This window comes from Balaenoptera acutorostrata, chromosome 1, assembly GCF_949987535.1.
Source record: "Balaenoptera acutorostrata chromosome 1, mBalAcu1.1, whole genome shotgun sequence".
NCBI lineage: Eukaryota > Metazoa > Chordata > Mammalia > Artiodactyla > Balaenopteridae > Balaenoptera > Balaenoptera acutorostrata.
Window position 1 is genome coordinate 51,363,815 of NC_080064.1, and position 15,414 is coordinate 51,379,228.

The 15,414-nt window shown below is 41.5% G+C and overlaps 1 protein-coding gene across 4 annotated transcripts in view; it reads right to left on the minus strand.

Moving 5' to 3' along the window:
- LOC103014389 (cytochrome P450 2J2) overlaps nt 1–15,414 on the minus strand; it is a 125,953-nt gene that overhangs the window by 83,988 nt on the left and 26,551 nt on the right. The window contains exons 9-10 of one of the 4 annotated variants that reach the window (XR_009005420.1): nt 11,015–11,382; nt 10,834–10,851 (exon numbers count right to left, since the gene is read on the minus strand). Coding sequence is in view for 2 of the 4 variants with exons in the window: in XM_028163437.2 (XP_028019238.2) it covers nt 11,204–11,382 (179 nt within the window). In the remaining 2 variants the exon portion in view is untranslated. Of the gene's footprint in view, nt 1–10,833; nt 10,852–10,888; nt 11,383–15,414 lie in introns of those variants that run through there. The other 3 variants (XR_009005418.1, XM_057529254.1, XM_028163437.2) reach the window with 3 other exon arrangements.

Consider the following 15,414-nt stretch of genomic DNA (forward strand, 5'->3'; position numbering starts at 1 on the left):
CAGCCTGAAGGGGCTGGAGTGTGGCATGGGCTGCAACCAGTGGTGTCTGCAGAAGAAGCCCAGCCCACCATAGAAGCAAAGCACCATTAAGAGGCATATGAAGGGAAGGGTGGGGTCCACCATAGCAGTCTCACTCTTGGTGTGCTCACAGCCACCATGCACTGCCACTGACACCCCACTGTTAATGCGTGTGTGAAGGGAGAGGTGGGGCCTGCCATAGCAGCCCCTTTCTCAGAGCTGCCTCTACAGGCTCTGGGAGCATGCAAGCGCCAGTGCCAGAGGGCTGCCCACGTGCAGATGTGGGGCTGAAAGCAGAGCTCTCGCCCCACAGCTGTGTGATCCACACCACCATGACTGGCTTTGTAAACTCAGCACCTGCAGGACATCAGAGTGGACAATGGGTACTCCTGTGGCTAGGACTGGTCCGGCCTTAGCAGCTATAGTCTTTGTGAGCACATGCACATGAAAGCGGGACCAAGGTTTGGGCTGCTTCCATAGCTCCCATGGTAGGACCAGGCATGCAACTACAGCAGTCCTAGTACCTGATTTCAGTGGATGGGTACATATGGATCTACGCTGGTGGCTTTGTGAACACAGAGCCTGAAGGACACCGGGGATGACTGCCTGCATTCCCACAGTGGAGGCAGGGCCAAGGGTAGTGTGAACAACAGTATACATTGTAAGCCCACACAATGGGTGACAGATGACACCATAGAATGCACTCCCTGGTGGACAGCTCCAGCGAAGGAATAATCAGTGGCTCCTCTTCCAGAGGGAGCGCTCCAATCCTGCCTACTTAATACTGAAGCTTAGAAATGGATCTAGGGCTTCTACTCCAACAACTAGGGAGCAGACCCTGAGAACCACAGAGCAAAGAGGAGGCCCCATTCACCATCCAGTGCAGGCTCTGGTCACCACACCAGTCATACCCCCATCAAGGGGATAATGGCCAGCACACACTGAGGAAAGAGGCAGTAGGCATAAATACTAAAACAGCCCTTGCACCAAAAATATTAAACCCATGCAAGCTACACAGGGGTCCTTCCACAAAAAAACAGCCCTCCAAGACTACAATAGATAATTGTTTCTCCTAAATTCATAAAGTAAGAGAAATGTAAGTAAAATGAAGAAGCAGAGGAACCACTCCCAATTTAAAAAATCAAGAGAATTCCCCTGAAAGAACAAACAATGAAAGAGACCTCTTCAGTCTAATAGACATCGAGTTCAAAAGGAGATAATGAGAATATTGAAAGAATTAAGAAGGGCTACTGATAGAAATGCAGATTACTTAAAATGAACTAGAAACAATAAAGAGGAACCAAGAAAAATTAGAAAATTCATTTGCCAAGACGAAAGCTGAGCTTAAGGGAATAAATAGCAGATTGAATAATGCAGAAGAATGAATAAGTGATCTGGAAGGTAGGAAAATCAAAATCACCCAATCAGAGCAGAAGACAAAAAGCCAAATTGAAAAAAAAAAATGAAAGCAATAAAAGGGACCCATGGGATAATAGGAACCCTTGCATAATAGGGATTCCAGAAGGAGAAGAAAGAGAAAAGGAGATCAAAAATATATTTGAAGAAATTATGGCTGAAAACTTCTCAAACCTAAAGAAGGAAACAGATATCCAGGTACAGGAAGCACAGAGGGCCCCAAACAAGATGAACCCAAACAGAACTACACCAAGACATATCATAATTACAACGGCAAAAATTAAAGATAAAGAGAAGATTCTAAAGGCAGCAAGAAAAGAGTTAATTACAAGGGAACCCCCATAAGGCTATCAGTTGATTTCTCTACAGAAATGTTGCAGGCCAGAAGGGAGTGCCTAGATATATTCAAAATTCTGAAAGGGAAAAATCTGCAACCTAGGATAGTCTACCCAGCAAGATTATCATTTAGAATAGAAGGAGAGATAAAGAATTCTCAGACAAGCAAAAACTAAAAGAATACAGCACTACTAAATCTGTCCTAAAAGGAATATTGAAAGGTCTTCTCTAAATAGAAAAGAAGCAAGAATCTACAGGAAAGAGAAAAATCACAATTGGAAAGTAAATCACTTAAATTAGCCAGTATATCAATTTAAGAACAATAAAAATTTAAAAAATTCTGTGAAAGCAATGATAACCACAATGAACAGCAAAAGGTAAAACATGAAGATGTAAAAGAGGACATCAAAATCATAAAATGCGGGGTAGGAGAGTAAGAAAACAGACTTTTTTTTTCAGAATGTGTTTGAGCCTATATGACTACTAGTCTAAAGCAAGTAGATATAGGAAGGGGTTAACATACTTGAAAAACAGGGTAACCACAAATCAAAAACATACACTGGATTCACAAAAACCAAAAAGAACACAAGCATAACACAAAAGAAAATCTTCAAACTACAAAAGGAAAAACAAAAAGAAAAAGGATCATATAAGAAATAGAAAAGCAACAGGAAAACTAGGTTTAAATAGGAATAAATACATACCTATCAATAATTACCTTAGTGGTCAATGGACTAAATGCCCCAATCAAAAGACAAACTGGCAGATTGGATTAAAAAAAACAAAACAAAACAAAAAACAAAAAAGGAAGCTACAATATGCTGCCTAAAAGAGATCCACTTGAGGGCAAAGGACACACATAGATTGAGAGTGAGGGGATGGAAAAAGATATTTCATGCAAAGAGAAGTGACAAGAAAGCAGGAGTAGCATTACCCATATCAGACAAAATAGAGTTTAAAACAAAAGCTCTAAAGAAAGATAAAGAAGGACACTATATAATGATAAAAGGATCAATACAAGAAGAGGATATTACACTCATCAACATTATGCACCCAATATAGAAGCACCTAAATATGTAAAACAAATACTTACAGACATAAAAGGAGAAATTGACAGGAATACAATAATAGTAGGAGACTTTAACACCCCACTTACATCAATAGACAGATCTTCTAGACAGAAAATCAATAAGGCAACAGAGATCCTAAATGATACAATAGAACAGTTAGACTTAATTGACATTTTCAGGACATTACATCCAAAAAAAAAAAAAAAACCAAAACAGAATACACATTTCTTTTCAAGTGCACATGGAACATTCTCTAGGATTGACTACATACTAGGGCACAAAACAAGCCTCAACAAATTTAAGAGTATAGAAATTATTTCAAGTATCTTTTTTGACCACAATTGTGTGAAACTAGAAATCAACCACAGAAAAAGAAACAAGAAAAAAACAATCACATGGAGACTAAATAACATGCTACTAAAAAACCAATGGGTCAATGATGAAATCAAAGAGGAAAAAAAAATCTTGAGACAAATGACAATGATATCACAACCATACAAAATCTATAGGATTCAGTAAAAGCAGTTCTTAGAGGGAAGTTCATAGAGATACAAGCCTTCTTTAAGAAACAAGTAAAATCTCAGTTAAACTACCTAACCCACCACCTAAAAGAATTAGAAAAAAAGAACAAACAAAAACTAAAGTCAGCAGAAGGAAGGAAATAATAAAGTTCAGAGAGAAAATAAAATAGAGATTAAAAAATTAATATAAAAATATCAGTAAAACCAAGAGCTGGTTCTTTAATAGGGTAAACAAAATTGACAAATCTCTGGCCAGGCTCACCAAGAAGAAAAGAGAGAGGACCCAAATAAACAAAATAAGAAATGAGAGAGGAGAAATTACAACCAATATTGCAGAAATACAAAAACCATAAGAGAATACTATGAATAATTATATGTCAACAAATAGGACAACCTTAAAGAAATGGACAACTTTCTAGAAACACACAGCCCACCAAAACTGAATCAAGAAGTTATAGATTATTTGAACAGATCAATCACTAGAAGTGAAACAGAATCTGTAAGAAACAAAAAACAAAAAAACAAAAAAAACCCAACTCCCTACAAACAAAAGTCCAGGACCAGATGGCTTCACAGGTAAATTCTACCAAACATAAAAAGAAGAACTTATACTGATCCTTCTCCAACTCTTCCAAAAGATTGAGGAGGAGAAAATAGTCCCAAAGACATTCTAGGAAGCCCCCAACACCCTGATACTAAAACCAAAGACACTACCAAAAAATAAAATTACAGGCCAATATCTTTGATGAATATAGCTGCAAAAATTCTCGGCAAAATATCAGCAAACCAAATCCAACAATACATAAAAAAGATCATGCACCATGACCAAGCTGGATTCATTCCAGGGTCACAAGGATGGTTTAACATTTGCAAATCAATCAATGTGATAGACCATGTCAACAAAAGAAAAGCCAAGAACCACATGATCATCTCCATAGATGCAGAAAAAGCATTTGATAAAATTCAACATCCATTCATGATAAAAATGTTTACCAAGTGGGATTAAAAGGAACATATCACAACATAATAAAAGTTATTTATGACAAACCCAGAGCCAATATAGTACTCAACAGTGAAAAGTTGAAAGCCTTCCTGCTAAAATCTGGAACAAGACAAGGATATCCACTCTCACCCTTTCTATTCAACATGGTATTGGAAATCCTAGCCACAGCAATCAGACAAGAAAAGAAATAAAAGGTATCCAAAGTGGAAGGAAGAGGTAAACTGTCATTATATGCAGATGACATGATACTATATGTTGAAACCCTAAAGGCTCCACACAAAAACTTCTAGATCTAATCAACGAATTCAGCAAGGTAGCAGGAAACAAGATTAACATACAGAAATTGGTTGCATTATTTACACTAACAATGCAGTATCAGAAAGGAGATGTAAACAAACAATCTCTTTTGAAATTGCATCCAGAACGGGGATGTAAACAAACAATCCCTTTTAAAATTGCATCCTCCCCCCCAAAAAAAAAGACTTAGGAATAAGCCTCACCAAGGAGGTAAAAGACTTATATGCTGAGAACTACAAAACATTAATAAAGGAAATTGAAGATGATTCAAAGAAATGGAAAGAAATCCCATGCTCTTGGATTGGAAGAATTAACATTGTTAAAATGGCCATACTACCCAAAGCAATCTACAGATTCAATGAGATCCCTATCAAATTACTCATGTTTTCACAGAACCAGAACAAATAATCCTAAAATTTATATGGAACCATGAAAGACCCAGTATTGCCAAAGAAATCCTGAGGAAAATGAACAAAGCAGGAGGCATAACCCTCTCAGACTTCAGACAATACTACAAAGCTACAGTGATGAAAACAGTGTGGTCCTGGCACAAAAACAGACATACGGATCAATGGAACAAAATAGAGAGCCCAGAAAAAAACCCACACAGCTACAGTCAATTAATCTTTGACAAAGGAGGCAAGAATATAAAATGGGAAAAAGACAGTCTCTTCAGCAATTATTGCTGGGAAAGTTGGACAGCTGTATGTAAATCAATGAAGTTAGAATACACCCTCACACCATACACAAAAATAACCTCAAAATGGCTTAAAGACTTTAACATAAGATATGACACCATAAAACTCCTACAAGAGATCATGGGCAAAACATTCTCTGACATAAATTGTACCAATGTTTTCTTAGCTCAGTCTCCCAAGGCAATAGAAATAAAACCAAAACTGAACAAATAGGACCTAATCAAACTTACAAGCTTCTGCACAGCAAAGGAAACCATAAACAAAACAAACACGTACTGAATGGGAGAAAATATTTGCAAATGATGCCACCAACAAGCACTTAATTTCCAAAATATACAAACAGCTCTTACAACTCAACAACAAAAAAAAACAAGTCAATCAAAAAATGTGCAGAAGACCTAAATAGACATTTCTCCAAAGAAGACATACAGATGGTCACTAGGCACATGAAAAGATGCTCAACACCACTAATTATTAGAGAAATGCAAATCAAAAGTACAATGAGGTGTCACCTCACACCCGTCAGAATGGCCGTCATCAAAAAGTCTACAAATGAATGCTAGAGAGGGTGTGGAGAAAAGGGAACCCTCCTACAGTGTTGGTGGGACTGTAAATTGGTGCAGCCACTATGGAAAACAACATGGAGGTTCCTCAAAAACTAAAAGTAAATGATCCAGCAATCCCACTTCTGGGCATATATCCTGGCAAAACTATAATTCGGGGCTTCCCTGGTGGCGCAGGGGTTGAGAATCTGCCTGCTAATGCAGGGGACACGGGTTCGAGCCCTGGTCTGGGAAGATCCCACATGCCATGGAGCAACTAGGTCCGTGAGCCACAACTACTGAGCCTGTGCATCTGGAGCCTGTGCTCTGCAACAGGAGAGGCCACGATAGTAAGAGGCCTGTGCACCGCGATGAAGAGTGGCCCCCGTTTGCCGCAACTAGAGAAAGCCCTCACAGAAACGAAGACCCAACACAGCCAAAAATAAATAATAAATAAATAAATATAAAAATTAAAAAAAAACAAAAAAAACAAAACTGAAATTCAAAAAGATACATGCACCTCTATGTTCATAGCAGCACTATGTACAATAGTTGAGACATGGAAGCAACCTAAATGTTCATCAACAGCTGGATGGATAAAAAAGATGTGGTATATATATATGTACAATGGAATCCTACCCAGCCACAAAAAAGAGTGAAATAATGCCATTTGCAGCTACATGGATGGACCTAGAGATTATCATATTAAGTGACTTAAGTCAGAGAAAGACAAATAGCATATGATATCACTTATACATGGAATCTAAAATATGACCAAATGAAATTATCTACAAAACAGAGGCAGACTCACAGATATAGAGAACAGACTTGTGGTTGCCAAGGGGGAGGGCAGGTAGGGAAGGGATGGATTGGGAATTTGGGATTAGCAGATGCAATCTATTATATATAGAATGGATAAACAACAAGGTCCTACTGTATAGCACAGGGAAACTTTATTCAATGTCCTGTAATAAATCATAATGGAAAAGAACGTGAAAAAGAATATATATATATAGATATAACTGAATCACTTTGCTGTGCAGCAGAAATTAACACAACATTGTAAATCAGCTATACTTCAATTAAAAAAAAAAAAAGACAGGGCAATGGAATTTATCCAAACCGAAGTACAGAGGGAAAAGAGGCTGAAAAAAATTAACATAACTTCAGGATCCAGTAAGTCAATATCAAGGGGTCTAACATATGTGCAACTGAATCCTATGTATATGGGGGCAAGGTGTGAGTTCATAAATAATATTTGAAGAAATAATTTATTTATTTATTGAAAAATAATTTGAAGACCAAAATGTATCCAAATGTTCTCAAAATATTAAAGTCATTGATCCAGTAACGTCAATGAACTGCAATTAGGATAAACAAAAAGAAAATTCTATGAAGACACTTTATAACCAAACTGCTAAGGAGTAATAATAAGATTAAAAAATCTACAAAACAGCCAGAGAACAAAAGACTCATAATGAATAGGAAAAAAAATATATGAATTATTGTGGACTTTTCATCCAAAGCTAATCAGAATAAAATGAAGGCTCATCTTCCATTACAAATATATTTGGAACTTTACTTTCAGAGACTTAATGGCAGAAACACCAGGGAATACGTGTGATAGAGTAAAAGTTAAAACCAGGCAAAGAATCCCTTGTAAAGTATGTCACAGCTGTACAGCATTGGTCCAATTTCTGCTACATTTATAGTCCTGGCCTGTTCCTGCCATTCACAGCACTGACCTTGGGAGACAGCAATGTCCTGAGGAGTCCTGTGTCATTCATCTACACTTTCATTCAACATAAAAAGAGAAATAGCATTTATCACGGTCTGATTGTGGCCCGGATAGCACATTTGTAAAGGAATGTGAAAAAGGGCTTCTTTCTTTCTCAGTTTCAGCTGGAGTCCCAGTTGCTGCCAGTCAAGTGGTCCCTGCCAAGTGCTGGTGAGGCCCCAGGGCTAAAGTAAGGCACTGGGACCCTGTACGGACCCTGCCACGGGTACGTGGAAAACAGCTTTTGTAACCCTGTAGCCCACTGCCTGGAAAGAGGGTATATAATAGGTGGTAAGGTGAGGAAAGGACTCTCCTGGAGTAAACTTTAGTCAGGCTGCTCTAAACTGTCTAGGCGCTGACCTTGGTGACTGTCCTTGTTGGGCTTGCAAGTTGCAGCAAGATTCTTGCTCAGCCAGATTAGAGGGAAACCCTTACCCTCAATATCTGATCACCCGGGCCTGCCTTCAGCCAGACTCCTGTGGAGTCAGTTTAACCTTGTCCTTTTCCATCCACTGACCCCACCCTGCTTCTTGGCTGTAAAGCCCCACTTGTCCCTGCTCTATGCAGAATTGAGCCCAGTTCTATACTGAAGACTCTCTCCTTCTATTGCAATACTGGTGAATGAAATCTGGTTTTGCCACTTTACTGCTGTTCAGCTCTGGTTTTCTTTAACAGGAGGGTCCTCCTTACTTCCCACCCATCTCCCACAAAGGAGGGAGGGACATAGTTACCCCTCACCAGGGAGGAGGCTTCAAGCCAAGAGGGATTTACCTGTGCTGTGTGGAGTTCCTGGAGTACAAGAACAAGTGCCACATGGAGGTTTGAAACTTCCTATAGGCAATAGGCTCAGTGAGGGCGACTGCAGTGGCTCTCTTGAGAGGGCCCTTTGGGGAGGGACCTCCACATAATGTCATCTTTGTCATAATGTGACATATTGTGGACCCTGTTGCACAGCCAGCTTGGGGTCATCTTGGATCCTAGCAAGAGGACTGCCTGCACTGGTAATATGGGATAAAAGGAGCTGAATTTGCAGATGCCCAAGATTGGTAGAGAGACATTAGGTAGAGGAAAAGCATGACCCCCTCAAGGGCAATGCACATGGAGGGCCCTGGTGGATTGGGGGCCTCCTATGTGTCAGACACAGATACAAAGGAAGAAGGAAAGGGGAGCAGGAGCTTCCAAAATGGACCAGGAACAAGAGAGTTACAAAAGTGAAGAAAGCAAAATCTTTGTGTCATGCTTGGACAGGAAGAGAATTCATATTTTAGAGTTTCTCCAATGAGCTTTGGGGAAAGAAGGAGACATTTTACATGGCCAGAAAAGTCAACTACTCTCAGTCATGTGTCCCCAAGCTTTCTGGTTAACTGTGGTCACGCTCTACTTGGCTCTGGGTCCCATTGCATCTATTAGGTCAGGATGAGTGTCCAGGGGTTTTCCATTGATTCCACAGGGAGTAGGTAAATGCCTGCCCACTTAGAATCATGGAAAATGAACAGCAGCACAGGAATGGAATTCAGAGATGACTCAACAAAGTCCTTCATTTAACAGTTGAGGAGAGGGGCTTCCCTGGTGGCGCAGTGGTTGAGAATCTGCCTGCCAATGCAGGGGACACAGGTTCGAGCCCTGGTCTGGGAAGATCCCACATGCCGCGGAGCAGCTGGGCCTGTGAGCCACAACTACTGAGCCTGCGCGTCTGGAGCCTGTGCTCCGCAACAAGAGAGGCCGCGATAGTGAGAGGCCTGTGCACTGCGATGAAGAGTGGCCCCCGCTTGCCGCAACTAGAGAAAGCCCTCGCACAGAAACAAAGACCCAACACAGCCAAAAATAAATTAAAAAAAAAAAAAAAAACCAGTTGAGGAGACTGAGCACATAATGGAAAGTCTTTTGGCCAATTTCTCAGTCTTCTACGTGGATGATCTGACTGAGGGAAAAAAAAAAGAAGTGGAAGACAAGATCTCAGGTGTTCTGGAAATTCAAGGACTGGTTTGATTGGTTTTATTCTAGAAATATCATTTGGGTTGTTTTCTAGAGATGCAACTTTCCAGGAGGTTACAAAGAAAGTACCCTCTGGTGGGTGGCTTTGGTTCTCCCTTTCTATTCTTCTAGCAGCCAGGAAGGACCAAATCTAACTCCTACATATTAGGAAAGGTTACCACTGCATCCAGACATACTCTCGGCTCTCTCAGACAGACTCAGGTGAGCACCAGCGAGACTCAGTCTCTGTCTCTGTCTCTCTCTTGCCTGCCACCCTCTGACCACCAATTTTCTCTCTTGCTTCTTCCCTCCCCCACCCGACCTCATTCTAATTCTCTCTCTCCTCCCTCCCTCCCTGTTTCCCTTTCTAATGGTCTTCACTGAATTGGCTTTTCTCTGAATCCCAAGCAACAGGAATGAAAAGCCCCAGGTTCTCATGGCCCGTTTTGTTCTGAGCTATTTAAATTACTTAAGTCTAACCACCTTAGAAAAAAAGACCTTCTGTATGGTTTAGGCCTGTTTACCAGGTGTGTTTGTGTTTGTCTGCATGGGGGTTGGCATCAAAACCCCATGGACTATCAGGGGTACCTGGCCTTCCAGTTGATGCCATTTTCTCCCCTCAATGACCACATGAAGGAGGGTTGAGCAGGATTCTGGCATTTCTAGTTCCTGCTATAAAATATTCTACCAAGGCTCAGCTGTTGTGTTTAGGCAGGGAATACTTGCCAACCGAAAGCCGACACCAATTTGTGAGAAATGATCACACCCACCACATTGTCAAATCCAGTATGAAATGGCTCGGGAATAAATAATGCCTGAGAGGGGATTTAAGGTTAGGAGGCACCTTGAAGGCAGAAAATATTTCCACATTTGTTTCCCCCAAACCTGCTTTGCAGGTTTGGTTAAAGTGGTCACATTCTTCTTGGTCCTGGGGTCCAAGGCCAAGGAGTGTATCCTTAAGTAAATCAGAGAAATTTCTTCTCCATAGAGATCTGCCTATAAATCAGGAATCCTACCTGCCTTGCTGACTTCCCAGGGGCCATTCGGAGGCAGAAACAGGATGAGCTTGCCCAGTGCTACCAAGTGTGAGGGGCTTTCTAGCTGACCTCTGTGGCTGTCCCAGGGCCCGACTTCTCTTATCTACCATTTCGCACCACTCCGACCTGGGCCATCTCAACAGGACAGCAGCAAGTCCCCGTCTAAGGAAGGAAGCAGGAAGGAGGCAGATCACAGCTATGACTTTTATGATGTGCTTTATGGTTTCCAAATCACTCTGGTTTTTACAGCAATTCTTCCTTTAGAGAAGGAATCACTATTCTCTTTTCATTTCCTGGCTGGAGAGGCAAATCACTCACAACATACCTGATTTGCTCAAGGCTCCACTGGAGATGGCAAAGCTGGGGTTGGGATCCTGTTTCCTCTGAGTCCAGTGCCTATGACCTGTCCTCAGAGGCACTGCATGCTGTTCCCTCACTGCCGAGCAGGCGCTCCTGCCTCGGGGGGACATGGCCATTCTTCCTGCTTTCCTTCCCCTCTCCCTCCCCGACAACTTCATGCCCGAGGAACGGCACGGAGGCGGTGGCTGACGGGAGAGATGGTCAGGCTCATTCTGAAGTTCAGACTCAGCTTCTCATTGTTTGGAGGCCTGAAGGTAAATTTTTGCACAAGGGAAGTAAAGAAAATAAACAACTCAGTTCTCGCCAACTGTTCTCCAAGGCACATCCGCTTACCTGAAAGACAAAAATATAAGGTGAGTTACCTGTTCGGGCGGCGTCTCTGCCCAGCAAGGACTGAGACCTTCTACCACGTCTTGTGAAACCTGAGCAAACGGAGGGCCCGCTAGGCCCTGGGGCTTTATGTACTCGGCTTACTTGATCGAAGCCACCTGAGTTAACCAAAGCCCAGCGAGCTAAATCCACAATCACACACTCCGATGCCTTCAGGGATGAGGCAGGTGAGGCACAGGTGAGGCACAGGGTGTATATGAAAGAAGTCAGAGGCCTGGGTTGATCTAGCAAGTGAAGTCTAGCCTAAGGCCTTTCAAAAATCCATTAGCAAACAATAATGACAAAAGCAGACAAAGAACAAAATTCTAGGTCATTTTTCTCGATTGTTAAAAGAAAATTGTTGAAAAGTATAAGCAAGTAAACATCAGAGCAAGGTTTCTCAAGTATGAGTCATCTTTTCTCTTTATCCCGTTTCCCTCCTTAATGACTGGAAATCTCTCTGCCGTGGCTACCTGCCCAGGGCAGACGCCATCTCATCGCACCTGTGCTTCACCTGTTCCGGGTTTCCGCCACGCCCTCCCCCTCATGAAGGCGCTCCTCGCCCGACTTGTGTAACAGCACCCCACGCTGGTCTCTACCACCAGCCCTCTTGTGGGTGTTTTAATAACTTACTTTCTCCCTAAGTAATATATATTCACTACGAAAAGAAAAAGAATTGTGGAAAGTATAAACACAATAAAAGATCTCATAATCAGGCAGAACCCCTGTTAACATTTTGACATATTCCCTCATGGTCCTTGTAAGGATTCTCCAGCACACCATCACTGGGATTACTCTCTGTAGCTAATTCTGTGCGCTGCTTTTACTACTTTGTGTTTCCCCACGTCATGAAACTTTCTTGGAAATAGTTAATATACGCATGCCTCTATTTTGTCCTTGCCTGTAATGAGCTGCTGAGGAAATAAAATTAGAGAGTATCTGCAAAAGTGTTTAGTAAGTTGAAATATGCTTCAGAATTATATCGTACTTATATTGTTTTGTGCCTGTTTCCCACCAGCGTGTGCCTATTTATCTCTGTTCCCCTCATCCTTACCTCTTTACCCATCACAAATAGTACAATGAGGAAATCTGTTAAAATAGTACCAGATCAGGTGTATTGTAAATACCCAAGATTTTCCTAGAAGAATCCAGATATTGTGACAAAACTGGACCTAGAGAGTCAGGAACCAGGGTTAAAGTACAGGTTCTGCCAGTAACCAGCTCTGGGCTATGAGTAAACCCTTTATTCTTACAGACCTAAACATGTCAAACTTGTCAAACATATGAGATAATCTCTCTCCTAACTACATTATGTGGCTGGGCAAGGATACCAGTAAGACAGGAGATATGAATTTGCTTTTAAAATTATGAAAACAAGGGCTACTTGATTTCAAAGTTTCATCTTGGACTACGGGAAACATGGACCTTCTCCTTGAGGCTTCCACTAACTAACCAGGTCAATTACCTCATTAGTAAAATGAGAACACTGACCTAGGGTTTTTGGGAAAAGTTCTTCCTAACCTTATCTCCTATGATCCAGTGACTTTTTAAACATTTTTTTGAAAAATGAGGACTCAGCCTCTTGCCTTTCATGAAGCTGTCTGCTGCTTTGTTGGATCAAGTGGGAAAAACTGAAATGAGGAAAAGAAAATATAAATTTGCAGTAATAGCTTTGCTATTTGCCCTGATTATGTACGTATCCTAATTCCACACCTGATCATCTTTTGCAAGAGAAGGGCAGGAGCTTTCCACACCCCATCCCTTGAGGGAGGCTGTTTATAGAAAGTGCTGGATCAAGAATGAGGCAAAGCAGCTGTGCACCAAAGCCGGGAGTATGGCGGGGGAAAGCCAGACAGTGGTGTTGACTTCTTAAGTCAGTGCATCTTTCAGGTTTCTATCTCTTGAAAACTGTTTAGCTAGGCCTCATTTTGTTACAGCTGAAGGAATCCCCAAATTGCTTGCCTTCTAAGAATTTCATTCTTCTCAGGCAGAAAGACAGATAGTGAGACCAACTGCTTGCAAAAATGGCTCCAGGGCTTCCCTGGTGGCGCGGTGGTTGGGAGTCTGCCTGCCAATGCAGGGGACACGGGTTCGAGCCCTGGTCTGGGAGGATCCCACATGCCGCGGAGTGGCTGGGCCCGTGAGCCACAACTGCTGAGCCTGCGCGTCTGGAGCCTGTGCTCCGCAGCAGGAGAGGCTGCGATAGTGAGAGGCCCACGCACCGCGATGAGGAGTGGTCCCCGCTTGCCGCAACTGGAGAGAGCCCTCGTACAGGGGCGAAGACCCAATGCAGCCATAAATAAATAAATAGACAAATACTTAAAAAAAAAAAAAGGCAAGCCTTCCTCTAAAAAAAAAAAAAAAAAAAAAAAAAGGCTCCAATTTCCCCTCTCTCCCTGTACCCCCATCATTTGCAACGTGATTTCATAGCTCTTCCCATAAAAATTGTGAAATTTTCCCTTCCCCTTGCACCGGGTCTCACCTTATGACTTGTAGTGGCAACAGAATGCAGGGGGGAGTGATGGTTGCCAGTTCCCAGCCTGGCCCTTAGGGGGCATTGTGTGCTTCCTGTTCTCCCTCTTGGGGTCTTTATCTTCCACATGAACACCAGCCGGGCTAGCTTGCTGGAGGATGAAACTTGGAAAAGAGCCCCATTGTCCCAGCTGAGGTCATCCTAGATCCGCCTTCAGCCAGCTGACCTCCCAAAAAGGCCAGAGAGGCCAGCTAAGATCAGTTGAGCTCCCAGCACAACTGCAGACTCGTGAGCAATAATACACACTTATTAAGTCACTAAGTTTTCCACCTTTGTTATGCAGCAATGTAATAATTGATACATATGATATGAACTTGCTGAATCTTAAAATGGAAGGGCCTTTAAGTGGGGAAATGAGTTACATTGTAATTATGCAAGAAGGAGCACTAGATGAGAACGAGGGAACTCGAGTCTTAGGCCCTGTTCTGCCAATTCTTTGGGCACATGATCTTGAATAAAAACAATTCTCTCTTATTCTTAGTTTCCTTACATTAAGAAACGGCATACTGATCGATTGCCTGTCTAACTATTAATAACTGGGTTGCTGTAAGGATTAAATGAGATAACTTGCTTGCAAATGAAACCTATAATCAAAAGGGTGTGTTATAACTCTCAATAGCAAAAAAAAAAACAGTGAGTCAAGAATAATTATAATACTTAAAATACACAGGTGAAACTTTGCACTATAATAGGAAACCTGAAGCTCTTGTAGACAGGAAGACTGGAAGGTATTCCCACATCTCATGTCTGCTTTCATGTTAGGAAGTGACTTGTCCAACGTGAGGAAAAGTGGTATAGAACCAGAGGAAGAAAGACACAGAAGATCTAATCAGAATCAGTCCAGATACACTCAGGACAGTGTCCTATAGCAGGAAAATCTGGGCTCCGGATCACGCATACATGGGTTCAAATTCAAGGGCCTCCCTTTCTGTACTTTAGTGGCATGATCAACAAAATGATACTGTCTCAGCAAATCAGTCTATATTTAATTTAATGATAAGAAACCTATCATGAATTTCTGAGTGTCAACTCAGTGTAGCATAGTTACCTTTTTTAGGAGACACTGCTAGGAAGAGCACAGGCTTTAGTGTTTGATAAACCTGGTTAACATTGAGTTCTAGCTCTGCCTTGTGAGCTTTATAGCTTTTTAGATGCTATAAATGGCCCCGCCAAGCCTCAGGGCTTATCTCTAATGTGGTGATAATAGGAATCTGAAACTTGTAAGTTTACACTAGAACACATGCTCCTTAAGAGATATTTTTTTCTACTTCATTCATTGTCATATCCTCAGGGCTGAATGCCTGACACATGATAGATGCTCAGGAAATATTTATAAGATTAAGAAATTGGGAAATCAGTTGAACTGATCTCTGCAACATACCTAACTCAATACATGGAATATACTAAAATTTTTCTCACTAATTTTACATTGTTATAAATTAAAACACCCTTTTGGAACTGGC